The 17,366-nt window shown below is 45.9% G+C and overlaps 1 protein-coding gene across 2 annotated transcripts; it reads left to right on the forward strand.

The window, feature by feature from the left end:
• Positions 1 to 1,180: 1,180 nt before the first annotated feature.
• Positions 1,181 to 14,220, forward strand: RTCA (RNA 3'-terminal phosphate cyclase). 2 transcript variants are annotated; one of them, XR_014527933.1, is made up of 12 exons: positions 1,181 to 1,366; positions 2,861 to 2,961; positions 4,013 to 4,156; positions 6,421 to 6,544; positions 8,909 to 8,967; positions 9,163 to 9,304; positions 10,702 to 10,826; positions 10,960 to 11,018; positions 11,305 to 11,399; positions 12,296 to 12,400; positions 13,679 to 14,095; positions 14,131 to 14,220. XR_014527933.1 is itself a non-coding variant. In XM_083511210.1 (11 exons), exons 1-11 carry the CDS (start codon positions 1,319 to 1,321, stop codon positions 13,775 to 13,777), a joined length of 1,101 nt encoding a protein of 366 aa, XP_083367336.1. In that variant the 5' UTR covers positions 1,181 to 1,318; the 3' UTR covers positions 13,778 to 14,220. The 2 variants fall into 2 exon arrangements, 1 of the variants encoding a protein (XP_083367336.1); XM_083511210.1 differs by having other exon boundaries at positions 13,679 to 14,220.
• Positions 14,221 to 17,366: the final 3,146 nt, after the last annotated feature.

Here is a 17,366-nt window from a genome sequence, read left to right on the forward strand (position 1 = left end):
TCCACTCTTAAGGAAATCAGCCCTGAGTGCTCACTGGAAGGACAGATCCTGAAGCTGAGGCTCCAATACTTTGGCCACTTCATGAGAAGAGAAGACTCCCTGGAAAAGACCCTGATGTTGGGAAAGATGGAGGGCACAAGGAAAAGGGGACGACAGAGGACGAGATGGTTGGATAGTGTTCTTGAAGCTACCAGCATGAGTTTGACCAAATTGCGGGAGGCAGTGGAAGGCAGGAGTGCCTGGCGTGCTCTGGTTCATGGGGACACGACTAAACAACAACAAAAAAGTAGAATCACAGAATTGTAGAGTTGGAAGGAACCACACGGATCATCTGATCCTGCAATGCAAGTAAGGAACAATGTTTCTGCACTGCCGTATACCCTGTTCAGGGCTGGCCCAAGACATTTTGGCACTCGAGGCGAACCGAGGCGAACCCCTCCCTGCAATGGGAACAAGGGGTGAATCAAGATCTACATCGGGGAACAAAGATCTGCATCGGGATCTGCTGCCCCTGTGGATTGTGCCACCCAAGGTGGTCGCCTTACTTTCTTGCATCAAGAGTGGGGTCGGCCGGATCCTATTCCTGCTCAAACCGAATAAAAGCAAGTCGAAGCACACTCAGGAAAGACTACGCTGCGGTATTTGTTCTAGCATTTTAACCTTTTGCACGCACTGGTTGCAAATTGTTCTTGATCTTTCCGTTTCTTTTTCTTTTTCTTTTTAAAATATTTGTTCACAAGCGGCATCTAGAATTTTATGACACATAACTGAAATTACATGAAATTTATAAATGGAATTTATGATACGGCGTTTTGACAAGCTGCCGCCTGTTTTCAGTCGCAGTTGCGCGCAGCTCATTATTGCAGTCCAACCCTTTGCGGCGCAGGGAACTCTCGCCCCGCGGTGTGGAACTCGAACCCACGACCCTGAGATCAAAAAATAAAATAAATCTCCTGCGCTCTGGGAAGGATCTTATGCATTTCAATAAAATAAAATCAGTTACCGAAAGAGCCTGTCGGTAGATAAGAGAAGCCAAACCCCAGCAGGGTGGGAAACGCGCGCGCGAGAGAGATCTACGAGCTTCGCAAGCGGCGCTGCAGATCCGCAGCTCCGAGGAAAGGGCGGCTGCGCTGGTTTTCCTGTGCGCCTGCTCCCCGCGCCTCCAACCGGAGTCCGGCGGAGGCGGCGCTTCAGCCGAGTCTGCGGCTTCCCTTCCTCGCTGGCGGCGGCCTGGAGCAAAGGGCGGGTGTGCCGGCGTCTCCTTTTCGCTCAGGTCCGCAGGCTGCGGGGCTCGGATCCTCGACGGTGGCTTCCGATCATGGGGGATCCAGAGCCGGTGGAGATCGACGGCGGCATCATGGAAGGGGTGAGCTGGGGATTACGCGCGGGGCCGGCTGCCTTTCTCGGGGTTCATAGCCGCCATAGACCTGAATGAATGGGGGGTTTTTTGGGGGGGGGACGACCGGCCCGGCCTCCAGGTAGATCGGAGTTGCATTCTTGGATATTGGGGGGAGGGGCGTCTCCCCTTCGATCCCCTGCCGCGGAGCCGTATAACTCCTTGCTTGCTTTCCCCAAACTGCTTGTGTTTACCTTTCTCCTTACCCCACCCAGGTTACTTAGAGTAGCTGCAGCCCCGCTCGGTGGGGCTTGCTTCTGAATAGAACAGTAGAGTTGGAAGGGGTCCCTAGAGTCATCTAGTCCACCCTCTGCAATGCAGGAATCTCAGCGAAAGTAGCCATGACAGATGGCCATCCAATTTCTGCTAAAGATACATCCAGGAAAGGAGAGCCCACCACATGGGTAGGCAAACTAAGGCCCGGGGGCGGGATCTGGCCCAATCGCCTTCTAAATCCAGCCTGCGGACGGTCCAGGAATCAGTGTGTTTTTACATGAGTAGAATGTGTCCTTTTATTTAATGCATCTCTGGGTTATTTGTGTAGCATAGGAATTCGTTCATTCTCCCCCCAAAAAATATAGTTCAGCCCCCCACAAGGTGTGAGGGACAGTGGACTGGCCCCCTGCTGAAAAAGTTTGCTGACCCCTGGCCCACCACCTCCTGTTCCACTGTAGAACAGCTTCTTCCTCTCAAGAGAGTTTTTCCTGATGTTTAGTCTCCTTTCTTGTAACTTGAAGTCGCTGGTTCGAGTCCTGCTCTCCAGATCAGGAGAATACTGCCAAATTTTCTCCTTGCTCAGGGTGCCGTATTACCAAAGTCCGCCCCTGGTTAGTAGCCCGCCTTGCAGGTGTGCTGCTGCAAGTCACATTTATGACAAAAATCAGAAAGCGCTTTAAAAGCAAGCTGCAGTCAAAGGAAGATAGGTGGCTGCCTTATAAGAAGCCAGACCATTGGCCATGTAGCTCTGAAGTGTTGGCACAGACTGGCATAGCGCTTCAGGGTTTCAGGCATGGATCTGTTCTAGGCCTTCCCTGAGACCTCAGTAACTGAGCATGCGGTTGTTTGCATAAAAAGCACGTCGTCTGCCACTGACTTACGCAGCAATGAACCTGCTAGCACACTTGCAAAGCTAGACAGTATGGTTTCAAATTGGATGGGGGACCACATGTTGAGATTCCTGCCTTGCAGGGGGTTGGACTAGATGACCCTGGGGAGCCCTTCCGACTCTACAGTTCTGTGATTCTACGGCCTTTCCCCGAAGACCTCTGCCTACCCACCCGGGTACCTAGTGGGACTTGCAAACAAAGTCCACATGCATACAAATAGACTGGGTAACTGCAATAGCAGGACAGTACTTAATTTCTGGAAAGAGGAGCAGTCTGCCTGGAAACAGTGACGAGGCTGTATCTACATGACAGTTGCTTCTATCTGTAGCAAGTATTTGATCCTCTCTTTTCCTTTCAGGGTGGCCAGATCCTGCGCGTCACCACAGCTCTGAGCTGCCTCTGTGGTACGCCCTTACATGTGAAAAATATCCGAGCCGGCAGGAGTCAGCCTGGCCTTAGGTAAGTCTAGGAGAACAATTGTCAAAGCGGTTTGCTTTAGGAGAGGCATTGGGGAACCTCGTTGCCCCCAACCTGGCAGGCCAGCTTTGATAGGACAGCCCACCTGTCAATCACCTCACCCCATGATGCTCTGCATCTGGACATTATCACTTCAGACTGCAGGTTGGGAATATCAGTGGGACTGAATGCGCATCCGTTTTGCATAGCAAACCAAGTCGGGGTGGACAATCATCAAGGACCACCCTGTTGAGAGCCTGAGGGTCCTGTTCCTGCCTCTATCTACCTGAGCCAGTGTGGGGCCTGGCAGGCTTCATAAGGACTGGTGTTGCTGCCCTGCAGAGAGTACTGCTTTTTCTGTTAAATTGATTTTTTTTTAAATGTCCTTTTCAATCATTTAAAAAAGTGATTTAACTGTTTTTAACGTACATCCTCTGCCATTTTAAAATGTGTTTGGGGGGAGGGTTGTGTTTGTTTTTGTTTGTGTGCTTTGTGGTTTTGTGTTCTGATTTTATCCTGTGAACTGCCCGGAGGCCTATGGGTATAGGACGGTATATAAATTCAAATAATAATAGATAACACTTGGGGAGATAACCTGTGACTCTTCAGCCATTTATTTTATTTATTGCTAGACTACAACTCACATCCTCCCTGACCTTTAGCTGTGCTGATGGTTGATTGGAATCCACAGTTTGGAAGCCCACAGAGTCTCCAGTCCTGTTCTAGGGCAAGATTCTCCCCGACGCGCTCATTTTCTATGTGTAGGAATCTTTTGTTGTTCTTGCTGGGTAGCGTTCAATCCCTCTTCCCAGGGAATTCTGCAGCTCTGATAGCACTGGTTTCCTCTTTCCCTGGAAGATGATTGCTGCTATGACCACTAACTTTATTGGCCAGGGACAATGGCTGCTCACCCTGAGCTTGCAGGCAAGTTACTGTTTGCACCTCTGGTGTACTGAGAAGTTTGCACCGGACATGCAAAAATCTAGCATTCTTTGCTACATGAGTGCATACGCAGGCTTTGCTTCTGTTCTAACTCAGTCCTCTTGACTTGAAGGCCTCAGCACCTGTCAGGATTGAAAATGGTTCGCGACCTTTGCAACGGGCAGATGGAAGGTGGAGAAATCGGATCGACCGAAGTCACTTTCGTGCCAGGGAAGATCCAGGGTGGAACCCACGTCGCGGATACCAAAACAGCAGGGTATATCTCTGCGACTTCTTTGGGTGCTGATGTAGCAATTGTTATTCCGTGTTCAAGAGAAATTTTACATAACAGAATGAAAGAAAATGGATCCAGTATTGACAAGACACCTTACTGGCTTAAAATGCCGATCGGTCGTGTTTTTTCTTGCTGCCTTTCAGGTCGAATTTGCCTTTCCTTGCATGCACAAGTTGCTGTGTATAGACGTTACCTGCTGCGGGTCCACACCCTCAGGTGGTGATGTCTTTGCTGGACATACCGTATTTTTCGCTCTATAAGACGCACTTTTCCCCTCCTAAAAAGTAAGGGGAAATGTGTGTGCGTCTTATGGAGCAAATGCAGGCGGGAGGCTCTGCTCAGCGCTCCCTTTAAAGAGCCACGTGGAGCGTGTGTGGCTTCCCTTCTCCCTCCTCGGGGAAAAGCCCCCAAGAGCCGCACACACGCTCTGTGCGCTCTTTAAAGGGAACGTGGCTCCTGGGGGAGCCTTCCTCCCGCTGCCCGGGAGAGGATGTGCGCGGCTATCCCAGAAGCCAGAGCAGCAAGAGGCTATCCCAGAAGCCAGATCCCTCTTGCTGTTCTGGCTTCTGGGATTCAGAATATATTTTTTCTTGTTTTCCTCCTGCAAAAACTAGGTGCGTCTTATGGTCTGGTGCGTCTTATAGAGCGAAAAATACAGTAATTGTCCAGTTGGTTTCTCTGCCTCCTGGAAATCCAGAAGGAAAATGAAATGTACTCAAATGTACCATACCCGGGGCTTTCTGCCACATGCACCTTGGTTTTTATACTTCACCAAGTTGCCTCCTTGCACAATCTTTATTAGTAAAGCAGATGTGAAACTGGTGGCAAAAGAAATTCGTGGAAAGGGATGCCATGTTTGAGTTAGATTGGAGCTGTCTTGGGGAAAACTGCATCAAAATGCAGTGTTTCACCAGAAACCTCAAGATAGCTCTGGATCTTGGGTGGCACGTATTCATGGATTTAAAAAACAGCAACGGAAGTGCACTGGAGTCATAATAAATAGTAATATTTACAGTAATGTTTATAGCTTTTCTTCGCAAGCTCTGAACACTGGGGCTGGATTTTTGAAGCTTTGTTAACTGGGTCGTTTAGCAAACAGATTTTCTGTGAGCCGAGCAGTGTGTGTGTTTTAAAGTATAACTGTTTTGTAAAGTTCATCTCTGTCACTGGTAGGTAGTGTGAGATGTAATCCTTTGGAGCAGTCAAATACAACATTCCTTGTTTCCCTAGAGTGGACACAGACAGGGGGATGTTACTCCAGCTAGTATAACATCCTATTACACCTGGTCTGGAGCATCCTCCCCCTACATGTGACCAGGTACGTGGGCGTGACCCTTGCAGACCCCACAACAGGTCCAGTCACGCAGCCATCTTCCTCTTTTACCCTTTTGCCTTGACTGTTGTGTCTTTATTCTTTTGAGAGGGATCAAAGGGGACTTACCAGGAATAAATCCAATCTGGGCATGCCAGACTGGATTGCTTAGCTGAAGAGATTCAAACGAATCTGCAAACCAGCTTCCTGCTGTATAAGGCAGGCATGTTCAAAGTGTGTCCCGGGGGCCTAATCTGGTCTGCCAGATCGGTTTAATCTGGCCCCTGTGGCAGTTAATTTCCTGGGGTAAAATCCTAAAAGAAGGTCAACAACTTCAATCCTAAAATAAAGGTCAACAACTATGGTCGGCCCTCATGCATGTTCATTTCATCAAATCTAGCCCTCATTGAAAAAAGTTTGGACACCCCTGGTATAAGGGGAATGCACTCTGCTACTTGACTCACTAGCATGAGTGAAGGAAGGATAATATTTAATAATAAATAAATAAATAAATAAATAAATAAATAAATAAAATTTATTATTTGTACCCCGCCTATCTGGCTGGGTTTCCCCAGCCACTCTGGGCGGCTTCCAACAAAGATTAAAAATACATTAAAATTTCACACATTAAAAACTTCCCTGAACATTTAGATGTCTTCCAAATGTCAGGTAGTTGTTTATCTCTTTGACATCTGATGGGAGGGCGTTCCACAGGGCAGGCGCCACTAGCGAGAAGGCCCTCTGCCTGGTTCCCTGTAGCTTTGCTTCTCGCAATGAGGGAACCGCCAGAAGGCCCTCCTCTTCTATATCCTCTCCTACTATCCACAACATTCCCACAGATAGAAAATTGCACCTGGGAGTTTGGGAATCCCCATTGGCTCCAGTCCCTCCATAATAGATAACACATTCTGTCTCTGTCTCATTCCCATTGCAGGAGTGTCTGCCTGCTGATGCAAGTTGCAATGCCCTGTGTGCTCTTTGCAGCCTCTCCATCGGAGCTCCGTTTGAAAGGTGGCACCAATGCAGAGATGGCTCCCCAGATTGACTATACGGTGATGGTAAGTTGACCCTTCCATCTTTGCAGCCCAAGTCAGTCCTTTGCTTCATTAGACTTTGGCGACAACGTTACACAAGAAAGCTACATCCGAAATGCATTGTCACCAAACGGTTAAGTGGACCTAAATTCCAGAAAGTGGAGATAAAGCCACAAAAAGTTACTAGTTCTCAGTTTTCCACATCCACCTGCTTTGGCGTTGTGGCATGTTGTTGGCAGGAAGGAGGGAAGAATAAATTTGTTTTTGGTAGCTTCCCTGACCAGACTACTTGAATGGTCTGATGCTGCAGCTACGATGGTATGGCTCTGGGTAGTCCTTTGTCAGGCAGATGTCAGATTTGTTGTTGTTGTTTAGTCGTGTCCGACTCTTCGTGACCCCATGAACCAGAGCACACCAGGCACTCCTGTCTTCCACTGCCTCCCGCAGTTTGGTCAAACTCATGCTGCTAGCTTTGAGAACACTGTCCAACCATCTCATCCTCTGTCGTCCCCTTCTCCTTGTGCCCTCCATCTTTCCCAACATCAGGGTCTTTTCCAGGGAGTCTTCTCTTCTCATGAGGTGGCCAAAGTACTGGAGCCTCAGCTTCAGGATCTGTCCTTCCAGTGAGCACTCAGGGCTGATTTCCTTCAGAATGGATAGGTTTGATCTTCTTGCAGTCCATGGGACTCTCAAGAGTCTCCTCCGGCACCAGAATTCAAAAGCACCAATTCTTCGGCGATCAGCCTTCTTTATGGTCCAGCTCTCACTTCCATACATCACTACTGGGGAAACCATAGCTTTTACTATACGGACCTTTGTTGGCAAGGTGATGTCTCTACTTTTTAAGATGCTGTCTAGGTTTGTCATTGCTAGGTTTGTCAGAGCAATGACAAACCTAGATGTCAGACAGTCCCATATAAAGGCAGATTATTTCTTTTATATAGGCAGATTTATTTCCTTTAACTATAATAAACGCATCTTTGTCTGATCACTTGGAAATACCGTATTTTTTGCACCATAACACTCACTTTTTTCCTCCTAGAAAGTAAGGGGAAATGTCTGTGCGTGTTATGGAGGAAATGCCTACGGGTGGCATGCCTACAGATTTTCCTCCTCTAAAAACTATGTGCGTGTTATGGTTGGGTGCGTGTTATAGAGCGAAAAATACGGTAATTCTCACTTGTCACAGGTGACTATGTGAATGCTTGTCTACCAGCCTGGTCACTTCTTGAAACCATTCATTCAGGTGCTATAACTTCTTATTTGTTGAAATAGATGGGATTGTATAAGTAGCACAGTACGCCTGACTTCAGAATTGTGGTTCCTTCAGAATTTTCTTTGCAGTTCATTTCCTTGAAAGGCATGCTTCAGAAGAATACAACTTCAAACCATGGATTATTTAACTTACCTGGAGTTTGTTTTAAACCAAGATATATGTAATGGCAAACCAGGATTTGTGGAAACTAAAAGTCAGCACTGCCCATCGACTCAGTTCAGACATAATGTCAAACCATGAATTTTCATTATGATTTCCCTGTCATGTGCAAGTCTTCTTCTAGTGTGCAGCAAGCCATAGCTTGCTTTGCCTGATTGCAGGAAACTGATTTGCAAAAACTTTATTTTGCCTGCAAGCCACAATCAAACTGTGGTTTCAGATAATAGTTTGCAAATAAATAATGATTTGTGCAAATCAATGTTTTCTGCATTCAGACAAATTAGAAACGGCTGCTTTTAATCTACCTCCCCATCACCGTTGCCATGTGCAAATGAAGGGGAAGAGGGATTGTGAGAGTCCAAGACTTGTTTTTACCCTGTTTTTTATTCTGCGAACTGCCCTGAGATCTCATGATAATAATTTGTTATAAATCATAATAAGTAATAAAACATTAATAAGATTGAATTAAGCCACTACCTTACTAAGCAATTTTGTTTGTTTGACTTGTTGCTTTTTACCCAAAGGTTTCCAAGTAAACGTTTAAAAACATAAATACATCATGCCATTAAAAGAATTCATGCAAATTAACTAGTCAACATTTCTAGCTAGCTGTCTTTCTATCGCTATATATTCAGAGCTTTTTTTCAGCCAGAACTTGCTGGAACTCAGTTCCGGTACCTTTCAGTTGGGCGCCATTGCCATTCTAAGAGAACAAGGGATGTGTTAATGGTGAGTTTCAGCCCCTCTTTTTCCAGAAAAATAGCACTGTATCTGTGTATTATATATGCTCAAAACAACCTCCCATAGCAATGACTGAAGTGTGTGCTTTGGCAGCACACAAGTCAAAAACAACATCATTCTTTTGACACTCTGACAGGGTGATAGGAAGGAATATTTTGCTCACTAAAATATGTATGTATCTGTGTTTTTCAGCAAATGTATTTACTCTCCAGGTCTTCAAACCAATGGTTGAGAAGTTCAGTTTGACCCTGGACTGTGATATAAAAAGGAGGTAGGTCTCAGGCTCCTCCTTTTGTGACTGTGAGGAGGAGATTGGAAGCTTTTAAATAACTGCAGTTTGACATTGTGCTTGAACCTTGAACTGTGCTTAAATAAGCCAGCCATAAACTCTAGTTTTTATTTGACTTGTTTCTTCGTTGCCATGACAGGAACATTACCTGGCCCATAACCTGCTGTTTCTTGACAGGGGCTACTACCCCAAGGGGGGTGGCGAAGTGATCATACGGATGTCACCTGTTAAACAGTTGAGCCCAATCGACTTAACCGACCGTGGCACCGTGACCAAGATACACGGAAGAGCCTTCGTAGCTGGAGCTCTGCCAGTCAAAGTGAGCCTGTCCTCGTATTCTTAGGGTGTGTCATTTTAGGGGGCAAAACTCAAATTTCTTTCAGTGAGGGGGTCACAAAGTTTTTGGGCGTGAGGCGTTCAAATCTGCTCTTTTTTTTGTGATTGGACAGCTCTCAGCTTGGTAAGTCCAGCTCATTAACTGCTTTTGGAAAACCAAGGCATTTTAATGCTACCTTCTGGAAATGTCAGTTAATACTAAATAGATTATATATCAATCTTATGTTTTATTACTAACTGCAAGTACAGTGGTACCTCAGAAGTCACACAGAATCCGTTCCGGAAGCCCATTTGACTTCCAAAATGTTCAGAAACCAAGGCGCGGTTTCCTATTGGCTGCAAGAAGCTCCTGCAGCCAATCAGAAGCTGCGTCGGACGTTCAGGTTCCAAATAACGTTCGCAAACCAGAACACTCACTTCCGGGTTTGCTGAGTCCGGGAGCCAAAACGTTCGACTCGCAAGGCGTTCGGGATCCAAGGTACAACTGTACTTGGCAATCATTTTTAATGATTTCTGTGCAATTCGACACACATTTGACTTGCCAAGCAGAAGCAAATTGTATTAATTTAACCAAAACATCCTGTCAAAATATTATAACTTTGTAGCACCCCTCCTTTTGGTGATCTGTCAGTTGAAAAATTAAATGCACCCTCATGGGAAAATGCATGTGTTCTGCTGCACTTGGTGAATAAAAAAAATGTGTAGCTACTTTCTTTCCAGCATATCAGTGAATTTGTAATGCATATGTATGCAGGTGCCCACACATATTTTGTTATAGAACCAGAAGGAGAAGGACCATAGTTTTTTATGGGGGGTGTCTCAGGAGCTATCACTGGCACCTTTGATTCAAAGAAGGAACGGGGAGCATGTGATAAGCAAGACCCCTGCCAGAGACTCTGGGGGCACTGATGTTGGTGAATCAGCCTGACCTGGAATAATGTATCTTCCAGGGTCTCGTTTTTGTGACATCGGAATAGCACCTCTTTCTAAATATGCAGAGGAACCTAATCCAGATATAGCCAGCCAGTGGGGGTGCCCTGCAGACATTATAGGACTCTAACTCCCATCAGCCCCAATGGTTGGGGATGATAGGAGTCCCAAAAACAATTTTTGGGAAGGCACTACATTAGCTACCCCTGACCTACATTGTATAGACATTGTCTAATAGGCAAGCGTTTACCAAGCAGTAACATGCTTTGCGTATAAGAGACACTTTAGCAAGCCAGGTGTCTGTGCGTCAACCTGCCGAGGAGTAAGGAGAATTTTATCGCCCGTTTTGTATGATAGAAGCCATTTTCTACGAAGGAACTTCAGACTATGGTGGAAAGCTCTTCTGTCGAGGTTTCAGTTGTTTTTCTTTGTTTGACTTTGTCGCGTTAGTTAGCAAAAGACATGGCGTCGGCAGCAATGAGGTGCATCAGAAAGGAAATCCGAGACCTTGACGTCAACATTGAGGCTGTTCGAGAACCGGATAATGAGGCCTTTGGAACCGGAAGTGGAATAATGTGAGTGGGCTCAAATTGCAGGTTTCCGCACGCTCGCTATCCAGAAATTCACTTATCTGCACTTTAAAGTTTTCCAAAGGCTGTTTTCTATGCATAACTGTTCCAACATCTCACCCTCCCCCCTTCTGTTTAGAATTGTTGCAGAGACTTCCACAGGTTGCTTGCTGGCTGGGTCATCGCTTGGTAAAAGAGGTGAGGATTTGGGCAAACAGGATTTTTAATTATTTTTCTTTTGAAAAAGCTTCTAATGGAAACTAATTTAGCGCTCTGACATACTTCGGGGTGGTGTCTTATTTTATATTATCCATGTTCTGCGTAATTACGATGTAATAATTACAGTCACTAAAAGGCCACATTCTTGAGCTACGGTAGCTAACCTGTTTTTTTTTTTTTGCACATAGCTCACACAAGCACAAAACACTTGCCACACATGCAGCACAGGTGTGTTAGGTTCTACCTGTGCTTCTTCTTCACACAGGTAAAAATGCTGACAAAGTTGGAATCGAAGCCGCCGAGATGTTGCTTGGAAATCTTCGACATGGGGGAGCAGTGGACGATTATCTGCAAGACCAAGTAAGCGTTTTGTGTAGAGCTGGGAAGGCGAACCTTTTGCCCTCCTAGCGTGGTTGGACTCTGCTAGTCTGGCCAATGGCCAGGGCAGAGGGGAGTTGTGGTAAAGTAACATCTGCAAGGCCACAGGTTCCCTATCCTTGACACAGAGGTTCCCTCATATAATCATAGCTGTCAACTTTTCCCTTTTCTTGTGAGGAATCCTATTTGGAATAAGGGAATTTCCCTTAAAAAAAGGGAAACATTGACAGCTATGCATATAAGGAAAGAAGAGTTTGACAAGGTCAGGTGGAGGCACCTCCCAAAACGAGAAGGGCAGAATATCAGGCTTGTCGGTGGTCTTGAAAGGGCTGCACTCTGGCACCCACCTGGGAGTAAGTCCCCTTGTGACACGGGTGGCACTGTGGTCCAAACCATCGAGCCTCTTGGGCTTGCTGATCAGAAGGTTGGCGGTTCGACTCCCCACAACAGGGTGAGCTCCCATTGCTCTGTCTCAGCTCCTGCCAACCTGGCAGTTTGAAAGCGCACCAGTGCAAGTAGATAAATAGGTAGCACTGCAGCAGGAAGGTAAATGGCATTTCTGTGCGCTCTGGTTTCCGTCACGTCCCGTTGTGCCAGAAGCAGTTTAGTCATGCTGGGCACATGACCCAGACAGCTGTCTGTGGACAAACGCCAGCTCCCTTAACCTATAAAGCGAGATGAGCGCCGCAACCCCATAGTCGCCTTTGACTGGACTTAACCGTCCAGGGGTCCTTTACCTTTGCTGACTTCTGCAAAGACATGAATAGGATTTTATTGTGAGTTATGTGGAGTGTTACTTCAGCTGGCTTTCTTTTGCTGCCATGGGAGTTGCATCACTAATAACGATGTGGTTTTTTTTCTTCCTCTCTTTTCTCAAGCTAATCATTTTCATGGCTTTAGCAAATGGCCTCTCCAGAGTGAAAACTGGACCAATTACTCTCCATACAAAAACTGCTATACATTTTGCAGAACAGCTGACAAAGGTGAGTGATACATAGTTGTTGTTTTTTTAATGTCGGTTGATGAGTACACACTTCACAGACTTGCTTTCTCTAGTTATCGTAGTTTTCGCTCCATAACACACATTTTTTTCCTCCTAGAAAGTAAGGGGAAATGTCTGTGCGTGTTACGGAGCAAATGCTTCCCTCCTCCGTGGCTCGCTTTGAAAGAGCAAAGCGGGAGAAGAGCCGCTGAGTGGGGAGGAGAGAGGGACAGAGCGCCTGCTTCTTTAAAGGAGCAAAGCGGGAGAGGAGAGGAGCTGCTTACACGGGTGTGAGCAGCTCCTGTCTGGTTGGCTCCTTTAAAGCAAGCAGGCTCTCTGTCCCTCCTCCCCACTCAGCTCGCTAAATAGCAGCAAAGTTTTTCAGCTCACTAAGCCGGGGGATTGAGCCGGGGAGGAGGGAGAGAAGCAGAGCCTCCTTGCTTTAAAGGAGCAAAGTGGGAGAGGAGAGGAGCCTTCTCCCCTTATACCCCTCTTCTGCATTATTAGCAGCATCCTTTCTCCACACACCCCACGTGTGCTCCTTGTCCCTTGAGTGCTTTTCCTTCCCTCCCCACTTAAAATGTGGTTACAAAGCACAGATCCACATGGATCCTCAGGATTTTTGCACTGGGTCACCCCAAATTCACCATTAGATCACATAGCATGTCCATGGCTACAATTTGCATCAAAAAAAAATCACGCACTCACTGTTGCCTGGGGCCGCAGTGGTGCAAAAACGTGGTTACAAACATGGATCCACGTGGATCCTCAGGATTTTTGCATTGGACTACCCCAAACTCACCGTCAGATTACATGTCTGTGGCCACAGCATGAACCACAAAAATCATACATCCACTGTTTCGTTTAGAATATTTTTTTCCTTGTTTTCCTCCTCTAAAAACTACGTGTGTGTTATGGTCGGGTGCGTGTTATAGAGCGAAAAATACGGTAGATATTTTCAGTAGTTTATGCTGCTGTTATGGAATAGTCTCCCTCAGGTGGGGGTCTAGCAAAGCCTCCTCAGGTCTGTTCATATGACAAGTTTACTCACGCTTTTAACACCTCAAGTTTTAAACTGAACATTGTTTACTATCAGTTTTGTATTATTATTGTTATTGTTATTATTATTATTTATTATAGTATTTTATTTTCAGAGCCTGATTTTAATAAGCAAGCTCTTGCACGTCATGCAAACAATATACAGGTGGCTACACATGTGCATTTTAAAGAATACGTTAATAAACCCACTTTATGACACTTAAAATTATTTTCATTGCAGGCTAAATTTACTGTGACAAAATCAGAAGAGGACGCTTCCCCCAAGGATGCCTACATTATCGAGTGCCAAGGAGTTGGACTGCTAAACACCAATTTGTAGCTGCTGCTGTTTGTTGGAATGGTTTAATTATGATTATTTTGGCTTTGTTTTTGTTTTGCCTTTAAAAATATTGCTGACATCCTCAAGGGAGAAAAGTGTGATTAGTGTTAGGTTTGAATTAATTCTAATAAAGGACATCCATTTTGGACTCTCTAGATAATAAAAAGCCTATAATGCTGCTGTTAAACACAGCAGATGATCAGTATAGATCACAGCAGAGTGGGGAAAGCGATAGCTTCGGCTTTTAAAAACGGACTTCTGTGATTCGGTCGTTCTTGTCCCCTGTTGGGAGCTGATCATATGGAATCCTTTACGTGCGTTGCAACAAAATGTCGACAAAAAGTCATTTTCAGCAGTTTCTGTTCACATCTCTTTTTTTTTATTTCTGTAACCCTTTCTTGCACACGACTACAGATAAAAATAAAGCAGTCTCAACAGATGAAGATATTTGCTACTTATTACCAGTAAAAGGGCAGAGGTTTGTAAATAATATGGGGGGCATTTTCTGACCTGTATGACCTGGTTTGCATCAGGTGTGCAGGTTCCGGAAAGGGAGAATGTAGCTGTGTCCCTTCTCCCTGTCCATTTACTGCTGCAAGCTTTGACTTAGTGCAGTCGCTCCCAAACTTGAAAACTGCCGAGGGTCTCGGTATACGCGCTTAATGATATTTCTGCCTGTTGTAGCAATTTCAGTGCGCTGTGCTAGACGCCGTATGCTTTATAATTGTGTTTTCGTTGCTCCTTTTCTTTCTTATGTTGCCTTTCTTGTAGCCCAGTTTGAGTACCGCAGAATTCAAGCTGTAACGCAGCACAGTGCGAGAAAGAGAAGAAGCGATAAGAACGCCATTAAAAATCAGTGCGAATATTTAAGGCAGACATGCCACAAACCCTTCACACTTGGCACTCTCCCAGTCCTCTGCAATTTCTGGCTGTTTTTTAAAAATATATAAAATGTATTGAATAGACATCTCTCCAGCGTTGTCTGTACTTTGCCCCATGTGCAGAGTTGGAACTCAGAAGGCAGAGGTGGGCATAGTGATAGTTGTTTTAATTTGATCAGTTACGTGTTGTTAGTACAACATCGGGGCCCTGCTGAGGTGTGTGTGTGTGTGTGTGTGTGTGTCGAAGTATCCCTATTTTCCAGGGACAGTCCTGGATTTACAGAAGCTGTCTCAGTTTCTGATTTGATTCCAGAATGTCTCGCTTTCCCTTAGGACATCCCTATTCTCATTGGAGAAATGTTGGAGGATATGGTAAGACGTCTCTGTTTTCATCAGAGGGTATGCAGTCAAGTAACCCCTGAGCCAAGGAGATAAGTAACCAGTGCTCTTTTTTTCTGGGGGTACGCAATACCGACACCTTTTTTTCCTAGAAGCACTGTAAATAACTATACAACCTTTAGAAGACATCTGAAGGCTGCCCTGTGTAGCTTTATTATGTTTTTATATACAGTGGTACCTCAGGTTACATACGCTTCAGGTTACATATGCTTCAGGTTACAGACTCCGGTAACCCAGAAATAGTACCTCGGGTTAAGAACTTTGCTTCAGGATGAGAACAGAAATTGTGTGGCAGCAGCGGGAGGCCCCATTAGCTAAAGTGGTGCTTCAGGTTAAGGACAGTTTCAGGTTAAGAACGGACCTCCAGAACGAATTAAGTACTTAACCCGAGGTACCACTGTATGTTGGAAGCAGCCTAGGGTGGCTGAGGCAACCCAGTCAGGCGGGGTATAAAGAATAAAATTATTACTATTTTTATTTTATGGAATAGGACATCCCTATTTTCATCAGAGAAATGTTGGAGGGTATGTTGTGTTTTGTGTGTGTGTGTGTGTGTGTGTGTGTGTGTGTGTGTGTGTGTTGTTGATACTTTCACCCCTCCCATTGCAAGAATCTCCTGATCTGATTTTTTGAGAAAGGAGGGGGCGGAAACTGCTCTTCTACTGACTGCCTGACTGTGTGGAGAAAGTCTTATCTATGTAGTGACTAGATGGCTGACTGGGATATGTAACATTCATGCAAGCCAGTAGTTTGTTAGTTTGTAGTAGCTATTAGAAATAAAAGGAGTTATGCTTCACAGCTATCTTCCGCGTTATTTATACTCTGCATGAGTCTGGTGTTCACAAGGCGCAGTTGCGAGTCCAGTGCACTGGGACCTGTTTTCCAGGATTGGAAGGTCTCTGAAAGTGCTCCTGTCGCCTAGCCCAGTCGGGGCAGAACCAGTTACTGAGCCCAGTCACGGACATTGGTTGAAAGGCGTACTGATGTCTGTGTGTGAGAGAGATCATCTACCCTGTTAGCAGCAATAGGAAGCCCAACTGGGGCAAGGGAGGACTTCTTCTGGAGCAGGGCTTACAGGACCAGGAGCCAAAATGGCACAATTCCAGGCAAATCTGCTTCCAAGGAACTCTCCTGGTTTGTGCAGGTGTTAGCTGATTTTCACCTTGCGTTCCCGTCAGCCTGAAAGCTTGTCTGTAATCCCTTTCCAAATGTGTCCCAATGTAGTGACAGAAGCTGGGGCGGGTTGATTTTCTTGTTAATCTCGCAGCTGTTCAGCTGTATTTGTAATGTTTGGAGTTTGTCTGAAGGGGGCAGCAGATAACTTATTAAACCCTATTAGTATCCCTCCTTTTAAAAAAATGCAATCGCAAGACTTTCCCCTTGAGTTTCTTGTGTTTTCCTCCCCTCAAAAATAAATAAATAAAAGGCCCTAATTTATCCATCGACTATTTGAGAAGCTTGAAAAAGTAACACTCATTCTGTGGGTATCTGCTTTCAAAGAAAGTAAGGTAAAGGTAAAGGTATCCCTGCCCGGACGGGCCAGTCTTGCCAGACTCTAGGGTTGTGCGCTCATCTCACTCTATAGACCAGGAGCCAGCGCTGTCCGCAGACACTTCCGGGTCACATGGCCAGCGTGACAAGCTGCATCTGGAGAGCCAGCGCAGCACACGGAACGCCGTTTACCTTTCCGCTGGTAAGCGGTCCCTATTTATCTACTTGCACCCCGGGGGTGCTTTCGAACTGCTAGGTGGGCAGGAGCTGGGACCGAAAGACAGGAGCTCACCCCGCTGCGGGGATTCGAACCACCGACCATGCAATCGGCAAGTCCTAGGCGCTGAGGTTTTACCCACAGCGCCACCCGCGTCCCTTCAAAGAAAGTAGCACTAGTTCAATAACCAGAGAGTCAATGCAGGAGCCTTGAATTAAAAGTTTCACATCTGTTGCTAGTCTGACCAATGGCCAGGGCAGAGGCGAGTTGTGGTCCAGTAACATCTGCAAGGCCACAGGTTCCCTATCCTTGACACAGAGGTTCCCTCATATAATCATAGCTGTCAACTTTTCCCTTTCCTTGTGAGGAATCCTATTTGGAATAAGGGAATTTCCCTTAAAAAAGGGGAAACGTTGACAGCTATGCATATAAGGAAACAAGAGTTTGACAAGGTCAGGTGGAGGCACCTCCCAAAACGAGAAGGGCAGAATATCAGGCTTGTCGGTGGTCTTGAAAGGGCTGCACCCTGGCACCTACCTGGGAGTAATCGCCTTGTGACACGGGTGATCCAAACCACCAAGCCTCTTGGGCTTGCTGATCA

Source organism: Podarcis liolepis (genome assembly GCF_965112155.1).
Source record: "Podarcis liolepis genome assembly, chromosome: 6".
Lineage (NCBI taxonomy): Eukaryota > Metazoa > Chordata > Lepidosauria > Squamata > Lacertidae > Podarcis > Podarcis liolepis.

What these genes read in the sequence shown, in the direction of transcription:
- RTCA (XM_083511210.1), top strand. Translation starts at nt 1,319, where the DNA reads ATGGGGGATCCAGAGCCGGTGGAGATCGACGGCGGCATCATGGAAGGG. An exon ending in GGAACCGGAAGTGGAATAAT is followed by an intron (nt 10,827 to 10,959) that starts GTGAGTGGGCTC and finishes CCTTCTGTTTAG; the next exon opens with AATTGTTGCAGAGACTTCCA. An exon ending in GTCATCGCTTGGTAAAAGAG is followed by an intron (nt 11,019 to 11,304) that starts GTGAGGATTTGG and finishes TTCTTCACACAG; the next exon opens with GTAAAAATGCTGACAAAGTT.